At 46.3% G+C, this 26,188-nt stretch overlaps 1 protein-coding gene across 2 annotated transcripts in view; it reads left to right on the plus strand.

Moving 5' to 3' along the window:
• The window catches only part of DCAF1 (DDB1 and CUL4 associated factor 1), a 56,151-nt gene that overhangs the window by 13,699 nt on the left and 16,264 nt on the right, over positions 1–26,188 (plus strand). For both annotated transcript variants that reach the window (XM_068252987.1, XM_068252988.1), the window contains exons 2-14: positions 3,893–4,004; positions 4,104–4,180; positions 4,389–4,462; positions 7,500–7,613; positions 12,414–12,551; positions 14,369–14,848; positions 14,945–15,046; positions 15,145–15,303; positions 16,068–16,247; positions 17,275–17,484; positions 18,917–19,086; positions 20,476–20,600; positions 23,480–24,713. In XM_068252987.1, the coding sequence (XP_068109088.1) occupies positions 3,895–4,004; positions 4,104–4,180; positions 4,389–4,462; positions 7,500–7,613; positions 12,414–12,551; positions 14,369–14,848; positions 14,945–15,046; positions 15,145–15,303; positions 16,068–16,247; positions 17,275–17,484; positions 18,917–19,086; positions 20,476–20,600; positions 23,480–24,713 (3,173 nt within the window). In that variant the 5' untranslated portion in view covers positions 3,893–3,894. The remainder of the gene's footprint in view (positions 1–3,892; positions 4,005–4,103; positions 4,181–4,388; positions 4,463–7,499; positions 7,614–12,413; positions 12,552–14,368; positions 14,849–14,944; positions 15,047–15,144; positions 15,304–16,067; positions 16,248–17,274; positions 17,485–18,916; positions 19,087–20,475; positions 20,601–23,479; positions 24,714–26,188) is intronic.

Below are 26,188 nucleotides of genomic sequence, written 5' to 3' on the forward strand. Positions count from 1 at the left end.
GAATCTAGAGTGAGAATGGCTGCTCCCATGTGTCACTGTTCTCAGCTCACTGCATCGTTCTCCTTAGCCTGCTCACCAGGAGCAGCCCTGTTGTGCGCCACAATGTCTTCCCCCTTCCACTGCTACAGCCTCATGATGCACTTGTGCAGCCCTCAGCCCTGAAATGTGCGTGTGTGCACCTATTACTTTTAAAGAGACACTGAAGCGAAAAAAAAATTATAATTAGTATGTGTAGTACAGCTAAGAAATAAAACATTAAGATCCGATACATCAGTCAATTGTTTCCAGTACAGGAAGAGTTAAGAAACTCCAGTTGTTATCTCTATGCAATAAAGCCATTAAGCTCTACGACTTTCAAAAGTCGGGTGGAGAGGGCTGTCTTCTGACTTTTATTATCTCAACTGTTTACTTTTCCTCTGCCAGAGGAGAGGTCATTAGTTCACAGACTGCTCTGAAAGAATCATTTTGAATGCTGAGTATTGTGTAATCTGCACATATATTAGAGAATGATACAATGTTAGAAAAAACACCATATACCTGAAAATAAAAATATGAGAATATTTTCTTTGCTGCTAATCTTCTAGTAATTATTCATAGTACACAACCAATTCATTATATGATATATTTTTTTTCGCTTCAGTGTCTCTTTAAAGAGAATCTGTATTGTTAAAATCGCACAAAAGTAAACATACCAGTGCGATAGGGGACATCTCCTATTACCCTCTGTCACAATTTCGCCGCTCCTCGCCGCATTAAGTGTTTATAAACAAACTTTTTAAAACGGTTTTTAACCAAACAAAATGGCCACCAAAACAGGAAGTAGGTTGATGTACAGTATGTCCACACATAGAAAATACATCCATACACAAGCAGGCTGTATACATCCTTCCTTTTGAATCTCAAGAGATCATTTGTGTGTTTCTTTCCCCCTTCAGCTCTCATGCACTGAAGTTTCAGGCTGCTCCTTTCTTCCTGCAAACAGCTTTGCCTTTGTCTGTAATTCCTCAGTATGTGAAAGCCCAGCCAGCTCAGGGGACGATTTATCCAGCTTGTAAAAGATAAGAGAGAAGCTGCCCTAATCTAAATAATACAAAGGCAGTGTGCATAGAGGGGCCTGGAAGGGGGAGTTCATAGCAGAACCACAACACTGAAGAACTTGGCAGCCTTCCAGACACAGGCCGACAAGTCTGACAGGGGAAAGATACATTGATTTATTACAGAGACTGTGATAGTAGAAAGTGCTGCAGTAAGCCAGAACACATTAAAATAGCTTTTGGAACTTGTAGGATGATAAACAGGATGCAATTTTTGTTACGGAGTCTCTTTAAGGAAATAATACCATAAGTGAGGAGGAAGGAGGTTCCCAGTAAAAACTGCTGCTTGCTTGGCTAACTCTGACCCAGAATGAGTACATATACATCAGGTATTCTGACAGATTTGTAGCTTTAGCAGAACAGACCCAACATCCTAACGCTTCCTGCAGAGTGCAAGTGATTATTTTAGCATGCCACTATGCTCTATTAAACATTGCTGAATATTACTGCTATACTTTGGGGGTCCTAAAGATCTCTGAAGAACTCTGCTTCTCACACGGCGGCAGTATTATTAGTTCCAAAAATAATGTATTTATTAAATGTGTCCCGTATTAATGAATGAGTTAGCATACTGGTGCTCAGCGAGCCTGCTATTGTTTTCTTGTAAATCATCTTTAAAATACCTGGCCAGTAGCACAGACATTAGCTATCACCTGTACCACTAATTGTCAAAAAAGACTGAAGCCTGCAGTATTGACAGATTCAGGCCCAGTGCACACCAAAAAGCACTAGCGTAAAAGCAAAAGCTTAGCTCTTTTTGAAGTGATTTTTTTAAGGCGATTCTAGGCATGTGCCTAGCGATTTTTGGAGCGTTTTGGTGTAGCGTTTTTATATTTTGTTACAGTAGAGCTGTAAATGAACAGCTTCTGTAACAAAAATGCTTTGAACATTGCTCTGAACTAGCGCTTTTCAGTGCAATTTTCCACTTTCCTATGCTTAACATTGAGGCTGAGTCGCCTCAGAAATCAGCAAAAATGCTGCTGGACCAGAGTTTGAGTCTGGGGAAAAAACAAATTGCTCTGGTGTGCACCATCCCATTGAAAAATTAGCCAAGTGCTTTTCAAAGTGCAAGTGTTTTTAAAAAACGCTCAGAACCGCTCTTGGTGTGCACCAGCCCTCGGTCTGTGCCTTCTTCTTAAAATCCTGAACAGCCAAATGATGTAAGCTGTGCAGCAGACCCACCCACCCACTCACAAAGCCTGCAATTCAATCCCTTTAGTTTGTTTTGTCCTGGTTCTTTTAGCCAGGCAGTTATTCGATATCCCCCTTTTTTTTCTCTATGAAATAGTGTCTGCAGCTGAAAATCCGAATTATTGCCAGAACCATGATGGAAGTGGCTCCCCATTCCCACTGCACTCCTGGCTAGTGCCCACACACGACTTTGCACCCACCTTTTGGATTGCTGGTCAGTAGTGCCCAGAGCCTGGCAGCTTGTTCTGCATTGCACTGAAGGGATGAGCTGAGGAAGAATGTGGTCTTAGTGGATTCCAGAAGATCTTTCAGCAGACAGTGAGGAAAGAGTAAAGGAAAGAGTAAAAGCATTGAAGAGGGCGGTGTCTTTCACTTTAAAAAGACATTTGTCTGCTTAATTGTTAAGAAATCACATGGCATCAGCATGAATCCACAATGTCATCAGGACAGAAAATGAGGAAGAACAATATAAAAAATACAGGGGGCTCTAGCACTTCCCCAATCTACAATATTAAGACATTTGCAGCTGACACAGTACTTTCTACAGTACATTTTCTCCCCACCATGCCCTGTGCTCAGAAGCATCAAACTTGACCTCAACTGTAAACTTTCCATTTTCTGATGTCTCTGTCAGTAACCTTGTTACTTTTAAAGTATAAACTAAACCAGGGGAGCCCATTAGGTAGATCGCGAAAGACTGCTTGGTAGATCCCGACCCCACTACAGTTTCCATTCTGTATACAAGTGTGCTCCTAAAATTGTAAATGGGTAGATCATTTTGACTTTTTTGACTAATTTTTTAAAGTAGCTCACAAGCCGATAAAGTGTGGACACGTCACCTATGAACTAAACTGTCACAAAAAATTGTAACGTTTGAACTACATACATATAAAATGCATATTTTTATTATTGTAAAATGCTCTATGAATTACTTATGTACCTGTCATTTACATTAGTAAAAATCTGACAGGTTTTATATGTAATTTTTAGAGCATTTTACTCTGGGAGAAATGTATTTTTAAATGTTAAAATTGTTGCAATAGTGGTCCTTTTAAAGGACACCTGAACTGCGAGATGTAAGAGAGGCTGACATATTTATTTCCTTCTAAACGATGCACATGGCCTGGCTGTTCTGCTGATCCCTGTGCATCTAATTCTTTTAGCCATAGACTCAGAACAAGCATGCAGATCAGATGTTTCTGACAAAAGTATGACAAGACTAGATGCATGCTTGTTTCAGGTGTGTGGTTCAGGCACTACTGAAGCCAGAAATAAAATATGGCAGCTCCTAGCACTTGAGGGAGGAGGGCCGCTAGCAGCCCCAACATTCATGTTTATCCCTGACCTACTATGACTAAGGCGCCATGCCTGCTCCGATACGCGTGAGCTTTTTGTACTGCTCTTAACAGATGTTGCAATGAAGTTTGGACTTTTACTCCTCCATCCAGTGAACCGAGGGCATCCTTTTCTACACTAGCTCCTATCACTGCTGTACTCTGAGCTGGGGGCGTAGGGGTTGGTTGATAAAAATCTGTACATAACTTCTGAGTAGTAATAATGGTGAATCTGCTTGCTAGCTTTGTTTTACACTCATGTTGTATGTTTAGCCATGGCGGCCACAGGGACATATGTGGATTCCAAGTCTGAGCTGTCAGCCCTGCTGGAGCAGTGGGAGAGTGGGCATGGAGGAGGACAGGATATGGTACCTATGCTAACCAGGTGAGAGGAGGGTATAATACAAGTATTGCTGTGTGTGTTGAGGGGGAAGGGACTGAAGCATGTGAGAACCGACCATTTACCCAATAATCTCTCACCCAGAATGTCTGAGCTGATAGAGAAGGAGACGGAGGAATACCGCAAGGGTGATCCTGACCCATTTGATGACAGACATCCAGGTGAGTGAACGTATAGATTGGCTCTGCATTTGTCTGTAAATTTCAGCCTGCTCTGATCAGATGAACCCAACAGTGCTGATCAATGGAATGTCTTATTTAGCTGTTGCAAAATTCAGAATTTTTGTCGTTTTCTGGCCTGGAAATATGGAAAGTGTTTTTGGAGATTGTGTCATACTTCTTAATTTGAGTAGCTTTTCTGCTTTTCCAGGACGTGCAAACCCAGACTGCATGCTTGGCCATCTCCTGCGCATTCTCTTCAAGAACGATGACTTCATGAATGCTGTGAGTTCTGTGCTGCTGCTTCATTTTATGGCTGTAATTAATAAAAATCATATTGACAGTACCCCACAGAATAACCGCCATACAGGAATTGATACAGTACAGGTGGGAAATCATTTTCCCTCCCTGTGGTGGGTTGCAGTAAGCCTAGCATCCTGTCTGATAGGCAGTCTGTCAAGTCTTTGCATCCTTCTCATCCACAGGAGGCTTATTTGTGCATCCGAGTCATCAGGAAAGTTGGTACTTGTGTATTACCCCATTGAACAAGAGTAAATGTGTTAATTCTTGCAGAAAAAAAACTGCTCATTGGTCAGTGACTGTTATTATGGCGTAAAGAGCTAGTATTAGGCATCAGTAAGGGGGAGGTTTTGTTGGAATTTGGAGAGGGGAAGTTTGTGACGGGCAGGCAGAGGAGAGGGGAAGTTTGTGACGGGCAGGCAGAGGAGAGGGGAAGTTTGTGACGGGCAGGCAGAGGAGAGGGGAAGTTTGTGACGGGCAGGCAGAGGAGAGGGGAAGTTTGTGACGGGCAGGCAGAGGAGAGGGGAAGTTTGTGACGGGCAGGCAGAGGAGAGGGGAAGTTTGTGACGGGCAGGCAGAGGAGAGGGGAAGTTTGTGACGGGCAGGCAGAGGAGAGGGGAAGTTTGTGACGGGCAGGCAGAGGAGAGGGGAAGTTTGTGACGGGCAGGCAGAGGAGAGGGGAAGTTTGTGACGGGCAGGCAGAGGAGAGGGGAAGTTTGTGACGGGCAGGCAGAGGAGAGGGGAAGTTTGTGACGGGCAGGCAGAGGAGAGGGGAAGTTTGTGACGGGCAGGCAGAGGAGAGGGGAAGTTTGTGACGGGCAGGCAGAGGAGAGGGGAAGTTTGTGACGGGCAGGCAGAGGAGAGGGGAAGTTTGTGACGGGCAGGCAGAGGAGAGGGGAAGTTTGTGACGGGCAGGCAGAGGAGAGGGGAAGTTTGTGACGGGCAGGCAGAGGAGAGGGGAAGTTGGCGGCAGGCAGAGGGGGAAGTTGGCAGGCAGAGGCGAGGGGGAAGTTGGCAGGCAGAGGGGAGGGGGAAGTTGGCAGGCAGAGGGGAGGGGGAAGTTGGCAGGCAGAGGGGAGGGGGAAGTTGGCAGGCAGAGGGGAGGGGGAAGTTGGCAGGCAGAGGGGAGGGGGAAGTTGGCAGGCAGAGGGGAGGGGGAAGTTGGCAGGCAGAGGGGAGGGGGAAGTTGGCAGGCAGAGGGGAGGGGGAAGTTGGCAGGCAGAGGGGAGGGGGAAGTTGGCAGGCAGAGGGGAGGGGGAAGTTGGCAGGCAGAGGGGAGGGGAAGTTGGCAGGCAGAGGGGAGGGGGAAGTTGGCAGGCAGAGGGGAGGGGGAAGTTGGCAGGCAGAGGGGAGGGGGAAGTTGGCAGGCAGAGGGGAGGGGGAAGTTGGCAGGCAGAGGGGAGGGGGAAGTTGGCAGGCAGAGGGGAGGGGGAAGTTGGCAGGCAGAGGGGAGGGGGAAGTTGGCAGGCAGAGGGGAGGGGGAAGTTGGCAGGCAGAGGCGAGGGGGAAGTTGGCAGGCAGAGGCGAGGGGGAAGTTGGCAGCAGGCAGGCAGAGGCGAGGGGAAGTTGGCAGCAGGCAGGCAGAGGCGAGGGGAAGTTGGCAGCAGGCAGGCAGAGGCGAGGGGAAGTTGGCAGCAGGCAGGCAGAGGCGAGGGGAAGTTGGCAGCAGGCTGATGAGGGGAAATTGGTGACAGGTAGGCAGAAGAAGTTTAGGCCCTGTTGACATCACAAACGCGGATGGCCGTGCGTGCGGAACGCAATGCGTACGAACGCACGCCATCCGCGTTTGTGTGCGTTGCGTGGCTGATCCCATCACTGAAAAGTGAATGGGACAGCAACGCGTTTTTACAAAAAATGCGTGCAGCATGCGTTCCCGGACCGCACAGGTCCGGAACGCATGCAGTGTGAACATCAGACATTGCACTCTATGCAATGTCTGATGTCGTGCTTGTCGGCCACCTGCACGCGTTTCCAAAACGCAGCTGGAAACGCGTGCAGTGTGAACGGGGCCTAAGTGTTAAGCTGGGGACTGGTGTTTCAATCAGCTGTTAGCTGACCTGCTGTTAATGGTTTCCTGCAGGGATCAACACAGGTACACTTGGTTGACACACTATTGTGCAAGTTCCGGAAGGTTATATGCGGAGTGTGTCTGATGGTTTAATTACTAGAGGGATGCCGATATTGTGGATTTTTACTTGCACTAAAAGGATCAGAAAAACAGGTCTAAGACCAAGACCAGGGTCTAGCAAGATTAGTGCTAAGCAAAAAACAAAAACAATATATCTGCCTAATAAAAAATTTGAGTGCATATCAGTACTGTCCTTCAGAGGGGCTTATTGTCTCACATGCCCACCTAGTCTATAGGTGTTTTTTACATTTATTACTTTTTTATGTTGAAGGTATCCCACAAACAGTGCAAAAACATAAAAATGTGAATTAAAGCATACAGTTCATTGTACCATTCTGCACCCCCACCTTGGGGTGTGTAGGCAGTATTTCCTGGTGTTATGCCAGTAGTGGGTGGCACTATGTTCTGCACATGCTAGTAAGGAATGGCCTTGATTGTTTTAGTAGATTTCCCTTATCTCTAGTTGCTATAGTACTAATCCCATACATGTCTTGCCAACCAGTGGCAAACAAGATACGCTCAGAATGACAGTGACTAATGTGCGTCAGGGGAATAATGGGAATAATGGTTATATTTAAATAATACCTAATTAACTGCAGTAAATGTTCTTTTCTTATTGGCACCACCTCATTGCAATCGCCTTGCCATTTCTGCAAAAAGACACAATCCGGCAGTGCTGTTTGGCCTTGCCCTCTTTCCTCCATAATGGCACTTCTGGACTATATAAGTGCCATGGGGAGATTGAGGTGCCTGACGTTGTGGGAGGTCCCAGGCTGTCATGCTCCTATGTACTTTGTGAAAAAGAAAGTTGTGTGTCCAAAAAGACTTCTTATCTTTTGTGTACTTGTTGCTGCAATATTGTTCTGCACATCTTACACTTTATTTTGCGTTTAGCTGGTGAATGCCTACGTCATGACAAGCCGTGAGCCCCCGCTCAATACAGCCGCCTGTCGCCTCCTGCTGGACATTATGCCAGGCCTGGAAACTGCTGTGGTTTTTCAGGAGAAGGTAGGTCTCCTCTCTCCTAAGTCATGCCTGTGGTCACGCAGAATTTCCTCTCTGAACGTTCCTACGCTATAGCACGTTACAGCAAAGTGAACGCTGAAATTAGGCCAAGCCTCCTGCCTCGTATGCAGCCATCCTGCAGTCAAGTGCTTCAGCAGAAGGATAAGATGCATCTGCTGATGTCAGCGCAGGCCACTAAAGCTGCATATACACACTTCACAAGCTTGTCACCTGAAATAATTCTTGGTAATGTCCGGTGATACTTCAGGAATGATCACTGTACAGATTTGCTATTGAGCACTTTGCTGTGCTGTCTCTTGATGCTGATCAATAATTACCTTAATTACATTTTGGGGAATCCTCTGTAGATGTTTGCAAGGGATGATCTGGAACAATCGCTTTAGCCAAGGGAAATCTAACTCATGTCCATAGCTTCAGAGTGGAGTTGTAGGCCCCTTGGTAGTACCGAGATAGTTTTTATGTAAATTTTTAAGACTGTTCAGCATTTTAGAACATTAACGTGCCAGCCCCATGCACACACATCATTCCCACGCCGCTGTCCTCAGCCTTCTGTCTTCTACACCGGATCCTGTCACTTCAGCCAGTCGGGGCCAATCTACGCAGTAGTAGTGCGCCCTCTACGTATCTCTCCAGTGGCTGCTGGAGAGATAAGTAAATAGAGCACTTGCGTCAGACTGGCCGCGACTGGCTGAAGTGACGGGACCCGGTACCGAAGTGGGAGAAGACTGAGGATGGCGTGGGAGCGATGTGTGCGCATGAGGCTGGAGGAAGCCCCAGGGGTGTATAAAACTTTTACTTTATATCCGCTCTAGTTTCCTTTAAGCCTAAATTGCCCTCTCTACAGACTGACATAGCATTCCCACGATTGGTTGTTTATAAGCTAGAGACTATTATTTGTGATCATATCTTGCAGAACTGTAGCATCTTTACTGCTGTCGCATGTTGTTGGTTAAGGTGGCCACGAACGGTCCAATTTGTAGCGAAAAATCGCTCGAGCGATCAGAAATTCTGATCGGACGAAAAATTGTTCACTACACCATCAACTAACCAATTATTGCTTCCTATCTATCACGACCACCAAGAAAATCCAAATTTTCGTTCGACGAAAATTCATTCGGGCGACACATTTTTCACTCATTCATAATCAATTGTTTCCACCAATGGAGATTTACAACCAATCCGATCAGAATTTCTGATCGCTCGAACGATTTTTCGCTAGAAATTGGACCGTTAGTGGCCACCTTTAGTGATCCATCATGCTGGACTGCTGAACAGCAAATAAGGCTTTTGTTTTGCATTGTCCTTCCTGCCATGGGTCACCATTCGCTTGTTCGCTGGTCCATCGCCCTCCCTTTGTACAGTCCCTACAGTGCTCATTCCATAAACAGTTGCCTTAAGATAAAGTAGTATGAAACACAGCATCTCTTCTCTGCTCTTAAAGATTACAGCATAGAACCTAATAGGAGAAAAACAAATTGGAGCAGAACAGCATTTAAGCAGTAAAGGTGCTAAGGTAAAGCTTACTTGACTTAGCCGATTGACCACCCAATTTGATAATTATCAATTCGAATTCAAATATGTGCTGCCAGGGCTGTGGAGTCGGTCCAAAAATCCACCGACTCCTCAGTTTAGGATTCCACCGACTCCGACTCCACGACTCCGACTCCTCTAATTTGCATATTACAATTTTGTTGATTAAAAGTATGTAACATGAAATTCGTCTCTTAACTGCCAACGCTTAGGAATTTTACAAGACAACTGAAGTGAGAAGGATATGTAGACTACTATATTTATTCCCTTTAGACTAAAACTAGTCCTTGGTAAGAGTACTTGTAAAAGGTACAAACCGGAACAAAGAACATCTATCAGGCCCTAGGCAATGTAAGTGTGGGTACATGTAAGAATGATGTGCAGGTACTCTGCAGGGGAATGAGGAGATTGTAAACAGACAACACCTCTGTGTTCAATGTGCACAGCATTCTCAGTGGATTCCCTGCAGCTCTGTGGGGAGTGCATATGTAGAGTATAGTACTACTGTGTAACAAAGTAAACCTGAGACAGATGAAATTAAAGTTTTTTATACATACCTGGGGCTTCCTCCAGCCGCCTTCAGGATAATCAGTCCCTCGTTGTCCTCCTCCGCCACCTGGATCTTCTGCTATGAGTCCAGGTACTTGAGCCAGTCAGGCGTAGTGCGCATGCACACACTCCGCCGCCAGGAGCATACTACACCTGTGCAGCACTATTGCGCAGGTGCAGAATGTTCCTGGCTGTGGGAGCGGCATGCGGCCGGACAGCGCTGACTGGCTGAATTACCAGGACTCATAGCAGAAGATCCGGGTGGTGAAGGACAGCGAGGGACTGATTAGCCTGAAGGGGGCTGGAGGAAGCCCCAGGTATGTATAAAACTTTACTTTTCATCCGTCTCAGGTACCCTTTAATTTGTAGTCACCAAACCAAATTTTAACAACATATCAAATTATTTGATTTCATCAGCAAAGGGAGTGCATACATTTGCATAAATCAGCATCAATGCAGAATTATTTCCATCTCGTTGACCATCTCTATTAGTGACACAGCTACACATCAGGCTTTATTCTTACAGCATAGATGTTATTTAGTATATATAAGAGATTCCTGTGTACACATCATATATACAGTCACAATCAGATATGTATATCTGACCTTAAAAATACGGGGACTGCTTTATTGAAGCAGCACAAGTAACTAATTTTGATTGGTTTATTTCATTTTTGTGGACTAAGCACAGCTATTACTGTATATATACTGTATATATACATTATTTTTTATGACTATTATCTGAGAAATAGAACATTTTATCATATTTTCTAGTTTAATTACAGTTACAAATTCATTAGGAGTCGGAGTCGGTGCATTTTTTCCCGACTCCGACTCCAGGCACCCAAAATTGCCCGACTCCGACTCCGACTCCACAGCCCTGGCTGCCAATAGCATGCCTGATCGACAATGCGACCAATTTTGGCCCGAAATTGATCGCATTTGTCAATCGGACATGCTTGAAAATCTTGGGCCGACCTGCTCATTCGGGTGCACGGCAGTAACAGCGTGCGTTAATCACAAACATGACGGAAATGGTGAGAAAAAGTCCCTGTGTCTTATGTGCCAAGTATGGGCAGTTCCTGACTTATGAGCGTCTGCAAATATGAACTGCCATTTGTCTGCAACTCCCTGTACTTGCCTCCCTGTGTCCTCCGCTCCCCCTGAGTAAATGCATGCAGCGGCAGCACAGCTCACCTCATCCATCAGCTCCAGCAGTGATCAGAGACCGCTCCTCTCCCACACTGTTCCCCTAGTGATGGCTACTGGTGATCGCATCATCGGCAGAAGCCGGCACTAGGGGGGAGCTGTGAGGGAGGAGAGGTCTCTAAATATCACTGGAGCTAAAGGATGAGGTGAACCGTGCTGCCGCTGCATGCATTTACTCATGGGGAGCAGATGACACGGCAGAAGGGGACACATGGGGAGCAAAGCAGGTCAGAAGGGGACGTATGGGAGAGCAAAGCGGGACACTGGGACAGAAGGGGACACATGGGAAGCAAAGCAGAGCACAGGGACAGAAGGGGACACACGGGAGAGCAAAGCAGGACACTGGGACAAATGGGAGAGCAAAGCAGGACACGGGGACAGAAGGGGACAAATGGGAGAGCAAAGCAGGACATGGGGACAGAAGGGGACATATGGGAGCGCAAAGCAGGACACTGGAACAGAAGGGGACATATGGGAGTGCAAAGCAGGACACTGGGACAGAATGGGACACATGGGAAGCAAAGCAGAGCACAGGGACAGAAGGGGACACACGGGAGAGCAAAGCAGGACACTGGGACAAATGGGAGAGCAAAGCAGGACACTGGGACAGAAGGGGACATATGGGAGCGCAAAGCAGGACACGGGGACAGAAGGGGACATATGGGAGCGCAAAGCAGGACACTGGAACAGAAGGGGACATATGGGAGCGCAAAGCAGGACACTGGAACAGAAGGGGACATATGGGAGAGCAAAGCAGGACACTGGGACAGAAGGGGACATATGGGAGAGCAAAGCAGGACACTGGGACATAAGGGGACATATGGGAGAGCAAAGCAGGACACTGGGACAGAAGGGGACATATGGGAGAGCAAATCAGGACACTGGGACAGAAGGGGACATATGGGAGAGCAAAGCAGGACACTGGGACAGAAGGGGACATATGGGAGAGCAAATCAGGACACTGGGACAGAAGGGGACATATGGGAGAGCAAAGCAGGACACTGGGACAGAAGGGGACATATGGAAGAGCAAAGCGGAACACAGGGACATATGGGAGAGCAAAGCGGGACACGGGGATAGAAGGGGACATATGGGAGAGCAAAGCAGGACACGGGGACAGAAGGGGACATATGGGAGAGCAAAGCAGGACACGGGGACAGAAGGGGACATTTTTGGAGAGCAAAGCGGGACAGAAGGGGACACATGAGGGAGCAAAGGATGACACACATGCTCCTGGACCATGGAAGCATCAGGTTTAGTATATATATTTTCCCTGGTTTCTGCCTTCTAAACCTGGGTGCATCTTCTAGTCTGGGGCTTCTTGTATGCTGAAAAAAATATGGTAATCACACGATAAATTGCATGGTGTGTACCAGTCATTATGTGTTACTTGTGTCTACGAATATGGCAGAGCTATAGATAATGAAGACCTTTTTTACCAGGATATATTGGTGAGGCCCATACTGATCTTTGTCTCTCTGTTTGCTGCATTAGGAAGGAATCATGGAAAATCTCTTCAAGTGGGCTCGGGAAGCTGAGCAGCCTCTGCGCACCTACTCAATCGGCCTGCTTGGAGGCGCCATGGAGAACCAAGATATAGCTGCCAATTACCGGGACGAGAACTCCCAGCTGGTATTGTTTCTCGATACTATAGAATGAAGGGAATGTGATCTTGGTATAGTGCCATGTTGTGTACCTGAATGCATACACAAAAGCAAGGGAAGCAATGTTTATCTTTTTGAGGGCTCAGGATTTAAATGGCGAGGAGGTGCTGAGGGGTGTGGTCAATTTACATACAAACATTAACCCTTTGCACTCAAATACTCAAAACCAGCTAAAACTCTAGTAATGAGGAAAACCACTTGAATGCAGGTTATATTCAATTGCACTAATGGTTATTTCCTGCTGCTGCCTCTTTAGTAGTTGACTCTGTTGGAGTTATTGTTTTTTTAATAACTCTCCTCTGGCAGTTCACATCGGAAAGCCTTCTGATCATCCACTTGAAAGTATGTTTCACTGACAGACGGTCACCTGAAGTGATCACAAAAGTGACAGATTTCTGTAGTATGAGTTGAGCGCCGCTATTGCAGTAATGCTATAGTCCGCGTCCCGCACGTGGGTAATTCAGGGTTACGGCGATCGCCAGACCCCATATTACTTCTCCCTCCGAGTTACTATAATTCGGAGGGGGAATAGTGTTTAACGCCCCCCGGGAATTTTAGCAGCAGCAGGATGAGCCATCATTCGGCTTACCCTGCGCCCAACTCGCCAGCCAGCGGTGTACATATATACGTAAGCCCAATTCCTGCTCTGCTAAAGGTCTAATGGTAACTGGGAGTGTGTGGCCTTTGCTGCCTTCATTTTAAAGCCCTTCTACCTTTTTAAAAATAATAAAACCCACAGCCTTCCTGGACTCCCAAAGTTTAGCAATAATGGTGGGGAATCGATGGCCCATAGCAGTACAATGCTTGATGAACAATCAATGTTCAATAGTGTTCTGCTGAAAGATTTTGAAATTAAGTCTTTGTGTGTTTGGTAGGAATCAATTGCCCTTAACGTAAACCCGAGCTGAAAGCTGCAACAAAAGCCAGATACTTACCTAGGTCGAGGGAAGCTTCTGCATTCTCCCAGCTTCCTCTACCTAGGTAAGTGTGTGTGTGTATGTATGTATGTATGTATGTATGTATGTATGTATGTATGTATCTATACATACATACATACATACATACATACATACATACATACATACATACATACATACATACATACATACATACATTTACCTAGGTAGAGGAAGCTGGGAGAATGCAGAAGCTTCCCTCGACCTAGGTAAGTATCTGGCTTTTGTTGCAGCTTTCAGCTCGGGTTTACGTTAAGGGCAATTGATTCCTACCAAACACACAAAGACTTAATTTCAAAATCTTTCAGCAGAACACTATTGAACATTGATTGTTCATCAAGCATTGTACTGCTATGGGCCATCGATTCCCCACCATTATTGCTAAACTTTGGGAGTCCAGGAAGGCTGTGGGTTTTATTATTTTTAAAAAGGTAGAAGGGCTTTAAAATGAAGGCAGCAAAGGCCACACACTCCCAGTTACCACCAGATATATATATATATATATATATATATATATATATATATGTATGTATGTATGTATGTATGTATGTATGTATGTATGTATGTATGTATGTATGTATGTATGTATGTATGTATGTATGTATGTATGTATGTATGTATGTATGTATGTATGTATGTATGTATGTATGTATGTATGTATGTATGTATGTATGTATGTGTGTGTGTGTGTATATATATTTTTTAGTTGCAGCTTTCAACTCTGGAACACCTCCCCCACCTCCCCCAGATAAATGAGTAAGCGTAGTATTCATTGCAAGGTGACTGCACAATATTTTTTACCATTTGGTTCTTTGTTCTTCATTTACAGGTTGCGCTTGTTCTGCGTAGGCTGCAGGAGCTTCAGTCTCGTGACACCTCCCCCAAACAGGAAATGCGTAGGCAGAGTCCACGCAAACCCCTGGGCGAGCCCCTCCTGCCATTGGACGAAGAGGCCGTAGACATGGATTATGACCTAGATTACGGTAATGATATGGTGGATTCAAGAACTAAAGAAAAGGCTGAGCTTTCCTTCCAGGCATCGACCTCTCCGGGCCTAGGGGTCCTCATCAATTCCGATGGCACTGGACCCCCACGGAGAACAAAAGCAGACTCGGATAGTCATCGTAAAGTGAAGCAGAAGTTGTGTTACTCTGAAGTGGATCGAGCACCCAGTGAATTATCTAACAGCAGCTGGTCAGAGATGTCCCCCTTTGTGATTGGGACCAACTATAGCTTGTCTCCTTTGACCCCGGGTATCGAACAAAGATTGATCCTTCAGTACCTCACTCCACTGGGGGAGTATCAAGAGGTAAGAACAGCCATCTTGCCTTGAGACCAGTGTACTTTGCAAGAAAATAAATAGCTGTCTAATAATCCCTTTCCTTACTATCTTCTGTATATCCAGCTGCTCCCTATCTTCATGCAGTTGGGCTCCCGTGAGCTAATGATGCATTATATTGACTTGAAGAAGACAAATGATGTTCTCCTCACCTTTGAAGCACTTAAGGTAAATGGCTGGTGAGACCTGACATGTTGTTCAGAACTCCTTCTCTTTGCTGGTGTCTCATGACTCCGTTGTGCTTTTTTTTTTTTTTTTTTTCCCAGCATCTGGCCTCACTGCTTCTCCACAACAAATTTGCTGCAGAATTTGTTGCTCATGGTGGAGTGCAAAAATTGTTAGAGATCCCACGCCCATCCATGGCTGCTACCGGGGTGTCCATGTGTCTTTACTACCTTTCATACAACCAGGATGCCATGGAGCGGGTGAGTGCTTCGATTATGTACAGAAATGTAGCAATCTTGTCACAAATTTAGGATGAGGAAGGAGCAGGGATTCAGGAACTGAAATCCTAAGACAGGAATGGGAAAGGATGGTCCAGCTTGGAATTGCATCTCATTGATGATCCCTAGCCACAAAAAAGTAGGCACAGCAGGGATTGGGACCCAATAATCCTGGCTCAAAATTAAGTCCATGAACCCTACCAGCAGTGGGAGGAGGTGGGCGGAGTCCAGTAATTTGCTTTGTGCTGGGGTAGCATCTTCCACTCCTTGCAGCAAACCATTACACTTACACAGCTGGCACAGTATTTTCAATATATTTACTGTGAAAAGTAGATGTGCATTGCTAATTGATGCAGATTTACTATGCTATGCATTAAAGAAGTGTACAGATAAACTCTTTAGAGCCCAGTCATTGGTGAAAGGACAGGGTCAGCACAGCTGCCCTCAGCAGCATCAATACTCTTGCAAAGAGGGACCCAGGATGTGAGAAAAATCACTTATTAGGAAAGTGTGATATTTTTTTTTGTTTGTTTTTTTTATATTTTTATTTTGTTTTGCCTATAAATATTTTGCTTACTTTCCAACAAAAGCAAGTATCCAGGATGAGCAGAGGGTACATTGTAATATCCCAAGGATTGCCTGCATGCACAAATCTTGTTATCCAGAACTAAGCAGCTAGAATGTGTGGTTATATCATGCTGTGTGTTGGTAGTGGGTTACACTGATGAGCATTGTGTTCTCTGTAGGTGTGCATGCACCCGCACAAGGTGCTGAGCGATGTTGTGAGCTATACTCTGTGGCTGATGGAATGCTCACATGCCTCCGGCTGCTGCCACGCCACCATGTTCTTCTCCATCTGCTTCTCCTTCCGAGCTGTGCTGGAGCTATTCGACTGCCAAGATGGCCTCCGGAGGCTGGTGAACCTGGTAAGAGTGGGACTGGCACTCGTCTGACTGCTGTTATGGGGCCAAACTAAAACATTCTGGGGCCTTAGGAATATATTTTATTGGCTTTGCCACTCTCAGTAGCCAAACATTCTGCAGAGATCACCGGAGAGGGTGAAAGATAAAAGGAAAGATTTTACAGTGGGCAAACACTGACTAAATTACCTTTTCACTACAGTTGCCCCCTCAGCACTCTAAAGCTTAACCTTTTTCTTCACATAGGTGTATCTGAATTGGTAGGGGCTTCGCTCTGTGTAGTGGAAGGCCTTCTATATGAAATACAGGGTTATGAAGCAGCATCGCCTGATGTTTTCTGGTGATCTCTGCAGCGTTAGCCTGGCTCATATTCAGGGCTACGGAGTCTGTACAAAAATCTTCCGACTCCTCAGATTATGAAACCACCGATTCCGACTCAAACTAGGACTCCGGGTACCCAAAATGACTCCGACTCCTCGACTCCTTAGTCTAATACTTACCAGGGCTGTGGATTTTGTACAAAAATACTCCCGACTCCTCAGTTTATAAAATCACAGACTCTGGGTACCCAAAATTGCTCTGACTCCGACTCCACAGCCCTGCTCATATCTATCATGGTCACTCACGGGCACTTTTATTTGTAAACCTATCTTTGCAGCATAGCAGCAAATGTCCTAGGTTTATGGCTCATTGTGACCTTAGTAAGTTGGATATGTTTGTTATAGCTAGTTGGGGGATGGGCCAGTTAGGTCATGTGACACTCAGTAAGGATGTGGTGGTAGGGTGGGCATTTTCCTTCCTCTGTAGAGGTGAGATGCAGGAACAAGCAGGTCGGGCTGTATGTTGTCAGGAAAGAGGTAGTGGATGGGTGTGTGATATCGCTGCATGCCATGATGTGGGTTTGTAGTAGGGTATGGCAGGATGGAATGTGCTGCATTTCATACGCATAGGATTTTGAGTGGAGGTTCTGGAAGGTGGAAACCTTTCTGTGTTAGTAGAATCCATTGTGTTAACACATATTTTCCCTGAACAGATCAGCACTTTGGAAATCTTAAATTTGGAAGACCAGGGAGCCCTGCTGAGTGACGATGAGATCTTTGCAAGTCGCCAGACTGGAAAGCACACCTGTATGGCCCTGCGGCGGTACTTTGAAGCGCATCTGGCAATTAAGGTGGAGCATGTGAAGCAATCGCTGCAGCGCACAGAAGGGGGGCTGCTAATACATCCTCCCCCTCCTTACAAGGTGAGTTACAGAATTGTGTTAGCTCCGCTCCTGTGCCCAACACCAGCCTTCACCTGGGAATTCCTCAATCTGCTTTTTTGTGTACCTATAAAGGCTTTTGCTATCATCATACGTTAGTCTTTGTTTGTTAATATGAAACTCTCGGTACACCTTCCTGGGGTACTCGACTCAGGAGGGGGAAGAGTCTCTGGATCCTCAAGAGACTTCCCCCATCCTCCACCAGCCCAATCCAGTGCTGAGACCCATGACATTTTTCGACAGCTGGTGCATGCGCATTAGCACACTGACTTGCTCGAGGGGAAAAGCCAGGCCTAATTGGGTCTTTGCTACTGCGCAGGTGCAGTACGGCAATGCCTCGGGGGTCTCATCTCTGGATCTGCCTGACTGAGGACGGGGTAGCCTCTTTATGACTTCCCCAAGGTAAGTATCCACTACCTGCTGTAGCAAGCCTCAGAGATTTTCTTTAACACAAACCTAAACCAGAAGAATATACCACATGATTTTTACCTTTTCTGGGGCTTTTCCCAGCCCCACAATAATCTGTTACAACTCCTTGTGAAGCACGCTTGCACAGAACGCTCCCGGTCACAGCTGCAATGCACAGCGGCTTGGGAGTGCGATTGAGGAGGTGCGAAGACGTGGACAGATCATGTGCTGTAGCTGTGACACAGCAGAGACAGAGCTTTTAACGCATACATGTCAAACTCCGGCCCACGGGCCAAATCTGGCCCTCAGTCAGTAAATTTGGCCCTCGAGTGGTTTCCCCACTTTGCATTATGCTTGGCCCACTCTAGACCACCAGGGACTCTATATTGGAGGTGAAGTTCTAGAACACCAGGGAAGTAATATGGGGGAGGTAGGGGCACTATAGATGCTAGGGAACTGTATAGGGGATGCGGGGGTATCTAGACACCAGGGAACTGTATAGGGGAGGGAGGACCACTAGACACCAGGGAACTGTATAGGGGAGGGAGGACCACAAGACACCAGGGAACTGTATAGGGGTTGGAGGGGGGGCCATTAAACCTGGGAACTTTATAAGGGAGGGAAGTGGCCACTAGACATTGTTGGCCCGCGACTTGGTCCCAGTGTACAATTTTGGCCCACTTTGTATTCGTTTGACACCCCTGCTTTAATGGGTTGACTGCATCACAGCCAAGGGGACATATAAGAAACCAAAGGTTCACTTCGATGGGATTGGAAGAAGCCCCAGGTAAGCTGAAATCCAGGGGAAGGGGTCCCAATCCTGGAGTGCTTTAATCTCTGTGATCGGCTTACAAACCTGTGAAAAAATGTTTGTTTTTGGCGTGTAAATGTGATGACCTAAAAGTGAAAAGTAGACGGATGGGATGAACATACTTTCCTGGGTAAAGGATATGGCAATCGGAGGACGTTCTGTGATGTAAGGCTAACTGTGCTCTGTCATCCTCAGGCCTGCACCTACACCCGCGAGCAGATCATCGAGATGATGGAGTATCTGATAGAATTTGGACCATCTCAGCTGTACTGGGAACCCGCCGAGGTTTTCCTGAAACTGTCCTGTGTGCAGCTCCTGCTACAGCTCATCTCTATCGCCTGCAGCTGGAAGACTTACTACGCCAGGTGAGAGTACAAACTTTCTTCATAAACTGGCAGCATTACAGAAATAGAGGCTTGCTTCCCCCCTATGGCTTTTACAATTCTGTTTTAGTTATCCCAATACCAGAGCTGACCTCTTATGTCTGAAGCAGGGAGCTTCTCATCATACAAGCAAACTGTTCTCCCTGCTCAGTATTGCACCACAGTAAATATGCTTTACTTTTCTCCCTTATCAGTACTAGTTTACCAGTTTTCCGTGAGTGGCTGTAAACCTTACAGTCTAAAGGCTGCTGAGATGTGGAGAGTGCTTAGATAGTGGTGATAGATCGCTGCTTCACACCTTGCTGAACATTGCAATAGATCACAACAGACCTATTTCTGTAAAGTGTATAAATTGACAAAAACGAGCTTCAATCAGAATAGAATGGATTAGAAAACACTTTTTAAAAGGGAGATAGTGGTGATCTTACCTCCCTATAGAAGAATCAGTGAGATAATGTCAAAATAAGCCTTTTATTGTGTACTCCAAAAATGCAACGCGCTTTGTGGGTGTTCACCCACTTCATCAGGCAGTTTAAACAGTAGCAACTGGAGAGCACCAATAGAACATGTGAAGAGTTTATACATGATCATCACCTAATGTATATTAGCTAATTTCTGAAAGGCATTGGCCTTTATCTTTATGCGATGGGAACGCTGATTTCCAGCAATGTTTCCTGTGGCTTTCAAGGGAAGGTTCAGGGAAACCTTTAAAAAAATAAAAATCCATATCCACTTACCTGGGGCTTCCTCCAGCCCGTGGCAGGCAGGAGGTGCCCTCGCCGCCGCTCCAGAGGCTTCCGGTCGTCTCCGGTGGCCGACCCGACCTGGCCAGGCCGGCTGCCAGGTCGGGCTCTTCTGCGCTCCAAGGACGGGCTCTTCTGCGTCCCACGCGGGCGCGCTGACGCCATCGGACGTCCTCCGGGCTGTACTCTGGAGCGGCGGCGAGGGCACCTCCTGCCTGCCACGGGCTGGAGGAAGCCCCAGGTAAGTGGATAGGGATTTTTTTATTTTTTTAAAGGTTACCCTGTACCTTCCCTGTCAGCTTCCCATTGATTGGGGAAAATGTCACATGACCTCATGGGCCCCTTTCTTTCAGCCCTTGGTCCCAGGGATGCTGACAGTCTGATCCATGCCATAAGAGGAACAACAACAACAAATAACATTTGTAAAGCGCTTTTCTCCCATGGGACTCAAAGCGCATAAGCATGGCTCCGACCATCGTGGTACAGAATAAGAATTTACAAAATATAATAAGAGGAAGTGTGTACAAAATATGTGCCCCTATTAGCAAAGGGTATAATGGAGCAGTCCATGAAAATTTGCTATAGCTTCCACTGTGTATGTAATAAACCAGCATTTATCTCCATGCAGGAATGATACAGTTCGCTATGCTCTGGACGTTCTTGCTATTCTCACTGTGGTGCCAAAAATTCAGCTGCAGTTGGCGGAGCAGGTGGATGTGCTGGATGAGGCTGGTTCTACCGTGTCCACTGTGGGTAAGGGAGTGTCAGAAATCACATGTTTTCAAAATGCATACGTGTAAAAAAGCTACACTCTAGGTCCCAGTGTGTGTGTGTGTGTGTGTGTGTGTGTGTGTGTCTGTCTCTCTGTCCTTTGCTGAGTATTGAGAGCAGAGGTCACCGATAGTTACTTACCGTATATACTCGCATATAAGCCGACCCCCCCCCCCCCCCCCCCCAGGGAAAAATGATTGACCCCCATATTAGCCGGGGGTAGGAAATGCAGGATTGGTGCAGCCCTCCAGTGTGTCCCAGTATAGCTAGTATAGTGCCCAGTATGGGTAGGTAGTGCCTCAGTATAGCTAGTATAGTGCCCAGTTTAGCTAGTATAGTGCTCAGTATAGCTAGTATAGTGCTCAGTATAGCTAATGTAGTGCCCAGTATAGCTATTGTAGTGCCCAGTATAGCTAGTATAGTGCCCAGTATAGCCAGTATAGTGCCCAGTTTAGCTAGTAAAGTGCCCAGTTTAGCTAGTAAAGTGCCCAGTTTAGCTAGTAAAGTGCCCAGTTTAGCTAGTAAAGTGCCCAGTTTAGCTAGTAAAGTGCCCAGTTTAGCTAGTAAAGTGCCCAGTTTAGCTAGTAAAGTGCCCAGTTTAGCTAGTAAAGTGCCCAGTTTAGCTAGTATAGTGCCCAGTACAGCCAGTATAGTGCCCAGTATAGGTAAGTAGTGCCCCAGTATAGCGCTCCCCGCTCCCCCACGGCCGCCGCTGCTATTACCTGCATAGGCAGCGGCTTCCTCTAATCTGAGTTCCCCTTCTCGTGTTGCAGAGTGTATCACACGCAGCGCGCCCGGCGCTGCTGCTGTGACGATGCAGGGGGCAGGAAAGAGCACGGCTCCCTGTAGCTGCGATCTGTATCGCCGTTACCTGGGGAACCGCTCTTTCCTGCCCCCTGCATTGCCACAGCAGCAGCGCCGGGCGCGCTGCTTTGATACACTCTGCAACATGAGAAGGGAACGCGGATTAGGAAGCGGCCGCTGCCTAAGCAGGTAATAGCAGAGGGGGCTGACCACTAGATCACCAGGAAAGACTCGCATACAAGCCGACCCAAACCCCCCCCCCCCCCCCCCCCCCCAACTTTTGACCCCTTTTTTGGGGGTCAAAAATTCGGCTTGTATGCAAGAATATACAGTACTTGTTTAGCAGCTATGCATAATGAAAGCATAGCAGCTGTGTATCCGATGTATCAAGATATGGGCAACATAGGGAAACTGTTATCATGTGTTTATGTATTGCTGACCTCTTTCACAGCGCTTTACAGAATATATAGTTATTTCACTAAATGTCTTCAGAGGATCTCAGTCTCTACCCAAACGTCTCATGTCCCTACCATAGTCTGAAGGGAAAGGGGACCATACACAATACAACCAAAACATTACAAAACATTACAGATTTTATTGAAAAATCGTAAAAAATTTAAAGATTGCACAGCAATAAATATCTGATTGGCTATGGTGGATTTTTTTTTGTTTTTCAGAAAATCAAACGGCACAATTAGTTGAGAAAATAAATGTTAAAAATTTAAATTTGTAACTTTTCAATTTCTTTGAACTGTGTATGGCCACTTTAAAGTGAACTTGAGACTAGTCATTGTGACTAATTTATACTGACCTGGGGCTTCCTCCAGCCCCATTAGGGCAGTGTGCCCCCTCGCCCTCCTCCGCCGCCGCTCTGTTGTCCTAGGATCGCCTCCTGTATTTTCTTCATTTGAAGTGTTTTGCACATGCGTGGCCTGGCCACGTGCCCACATGTTCCCGGCTGGGCACGTGCAGAACGACTGACCCCCGACTGAAGATGATGCCTGAGGCCATCCTGGGTCAACGGAGCAGCTGGGAGCCCACGTTCCTCATGGGGTTGGAGTAAGCCCCAGGTAGGTATAAATAACGGCACAGTGTACCATCTCGCGTACTTTAAGGTCAGTTTGGGTTAACTGGTTAACTTGCCTGCATGGTTTTGGAATGTGGAAGGAAATTCAAGCCGTTGAAAGTATAGGAAAACATACAAACTCCATGCACTTGGCTTTCTGGATAGCAATGATGGTGTGTAGTGTAGAGAACAAGGTCCCTTAGGGTGATCACCACGGTCAAGAACCATGAAAGCAGGTATGACCTGAGCTCAACCACAATTACGGATGAATTCCTTTTATTATGCAGTGCACGTAATGCAGACGACCATGATAGCTTCTGGCCCAGTTAAAGGACATCTGAGGTGAAAATAAATTAAACAATTGTATCTATCCTCCTCCTCCTCTTTTTTTTTAAGATATTTCCACAGTTTTATTTTATATTTAAATAAACTTTTTAAGTTTTCTGTTTTATTACTTTTGCTCAATGACACATTCATTGAAGTATGGCCAGAGCTAAAATCTATGAACTGTTGACCCTTTTTATCTTCTTTCCTGCTCTCAGAAGCCATTTTCTGCTAGGAAAGTGTTTTTATAGTTGTAAATTCTTATCAGTGATGATCACCACTATAGTCTTGCCCAATCCTGAATCTGAAACTGCCGCTTACATACCTGATGTTTAACTCTTTCAGGCAGAGAAAGAAAAAAAAAAAGTACACAGCATAGGTTTGTGTGCTAGGCATGTACATACACGTCTCTCCTCATTATGTCACATGTCCCCCTGGGTATCCTTTAATTGGTAACTAACATACTGCAAGCTGAGAATGCTATCCACTACAACACCTTGCTGCCTAATTACTTACAAGTGTTCTAAAACCCCCTGTCACTTAGCACTGCTAGCCAACAGAGGATCCAGTACAGCAATCCCATTGATAAGTACATTTCAGGTGCGTCACTCTGTTGTACTGTAGCTTCCTTCCCATAGACCTCATCCCTCTTTTTCTCTTTCTTCAGGTATAAGCATCGTGTTGGGAGTGGCGGAGGGAGAAGTTTTCACCCATGATGCTGAGGTCCAGAAGTCAGCCCTCCAGATCATCATCAACTGTGTCTGCGCACCAGAGACCCGCATCTCCAGCATTGGCAAGTATGTCTCAGGGACACCTCGCCGCCGGGCTGCCCACTCTTACCATCCCAGCGGAGAGCCAACTCTGGTGAAGATGTGGAACGTTGTCCAGTCCAACAATGGCATCAAGGTTCTCCTGTCTCTTCTGTCGGTGAAGATGCCCATTACAGATGCAGACCAGATCCGGGCTTTGGCCTGCAAGGCATTGGTGGGCCTGAGTCGCAGTACCTCCGTGCGTCAGATTATTAGCAAACTGCCTCTGTTCAGCAGCGGTCAGATCCAGCAGCTAATGAAAGAGCCCATCTTGCAAGATAAGCGCAGCGAACATGTCAGGTTCTGCAAGTACGCCGCAGAGCTGATTGAGCGGGTGTCTGGGAAGCCTCTGCTCATTGGTAGCGATGTCTCGTTGGCACGACTACAGAAGGCTGATGTGGTGGCTCAGTCACGAATCTCCTTTCCGGAGAAGGAACTTTTGTTGTTGATCCGGAACCATCTTGTCTCCAAGGGGCTGCAGGATACAGCAGCGACTCTAACTAGAGAGGCTGATCTCCCCATGACCGCTGCATCGCACTCCTCTTTCTTACCAGCAGTGGCAGCACCACCACCTGCTACCTCATCACCGGTCAGCCTACCGCGGACTCCACGCATCCCTGCACGCCTCTCCAGCAGCTCTCTGTGTCCACACCCTCCAGCCCGACCACAGCTGCCTTGCCATTCACCTGCCCAGGTGTCCACAGGCTCCCCCCATATCGGACGCATTAGCTTCGGACGAGAGCGCCAGTCCCCCTGCAATGGAAAGAGAAGCCGTGTTCTGCGGCAAAAGTCGGACCATGGTGCTTATAGCCAAAGTCCAGCAATCCGGAAACAACTGGAGCGGCACGTGCCTTCCCCACCTACTCTGGACAGTATCATGACAGAGTACCTGCGGGAGCAGCATGCCCGCTGCAAGAACCCTGTTGCCATCTGCCCCCCCTTTTCCCTCTTCACCCCACACCAGTGCCCCGAACCCAAACAACGCAGACAGGCACCGACCAACTGCACTGCCCGTCTCACCCGCCGAGCTGCTTTCCCCAAATATGGAGGCGTGGATGGGGGATGCTTTGACCGGCATCTCATATTCGGCAGGTGAGTCCATGATATTACGATCTCCCAGCAATAATTTTCTTACAAAATTATTAGCTAGAATAAGGTTTATAAACTATTCTTTTGTCATGTTACGGACCTATGAAATGTGTATTTCCATTTATTCACTGTCCACATTACTGATCAGGATCTGCCAGTAATCGGCGAGAGCTGCAAAAGCACTCCTAGTGGATCCCAGGCCTTCTACTGTTCTCTGCAGTCAAAATAAATGATTTTACGCACACGGAGTACTTGGGAATGGTTTAAAATGTTTTTATGTGGCTAAGAGTAGTTAATAGAATTGTAGTTTTGGGAGTATAATCCCACTTTAAAGCAGACCTGAACTCTTGCACAGTAGAGCACGAGAAAACAGAAATCCACCCTGTGTCCACCTTGCATGTGCTTATAGACAAGAGCCTGTCTAATTCTCCCTTCTCAGCAAGTAAGGAGCTAGTTTAATGTATACTTCCAGTTGTCTGCCGAGTCTTCTGAGTTTAGAGCTAATATGTAAATGCAGGCGTTTAACCCTTTCTGTGCTCCCAGCAAACCAGGAAGTAACTAAACGGCAACATATCTGAAAGAGCACTATTTATCTTATCTTTTAGAGCAGAGAGGAAGTACTGAGTTCAGGTCCATTTTTTTTAAATCCGAGACTTGTGGGAACTTTGTACATGTTTTAGAGGCACAGGGAACTTTATAAAGTTTGTTGGGTAGAATTACTGCCTGTAACAGATGCACCTAACAGAGAACAGGAACTTTAACTGTGGAAAATGCTGGCTATCAGTTCTTCTCTGATAACTTCTCTTTATACTCTGAGAATGAGGTAAAGAGGAACAGTATAAAATCAGTAATTAAAAAGTTTAAAAGTGCTTAGGAGGCAGTGGTGGACTCAAGAGACTGTCTATTCAAAAATATGTTTATTGGTATACTCCAGGGGGTTTGCAACGCGTTTCACAGGCTTATACCTGCTTCCTCAGGCATAGTGGAGCACACAACTAGAGACGAAGGCACAGATTGATGTGTATTAGAACCAATGCATAGAAGTATGTTCTATTTCCTGGAACTAATTTACTTTTCTCCTCTACCCCTATACAAACCTTTCCCACCATAACTCCTCCCCCCCGTACTGCATATATCCCAATTGCATGTTTACCCACCACAATAGATGCCATTACCTACCCCCATCTCTCCTCTGCAGAATAAATACATAATATTTATTATCACTACCACTGCACATTAATATTGCCGCTTACACTAACGCCGTACATACTCCTATGCATTTGGTTCTAATACACTTCAATCTGTGCCTTCGTCTCTAGTTGTGTGCTCCACGAATCTATTGCCTGAGGAAGCAGGTATAAGCCTGTGAAACCCCCTGGAGTATACCAACAAACATTATATTTTTTAATAGACAGTCTCTTGAGTCGGCTTGCAGGAGGTAAGTCCACCACTACCTCCTAAGCACTTTTAAACTTTTT

Source organism: Hyperolius riggenbachi, chromosome 9 (assembly GCF_040937935.1).
Source record: "Hyperolius riggenbachi isolate aHypRig1 chromosome 9, aHypRig1.pri, whole genome shotgun sequence".
Classification (NCBI taxonomy): Eukaryota; Metazoa; Chordata; class Amphibia; order Anura; family Hyperoliidae; genus Hyperolius; species Hyperolius riggenbachi.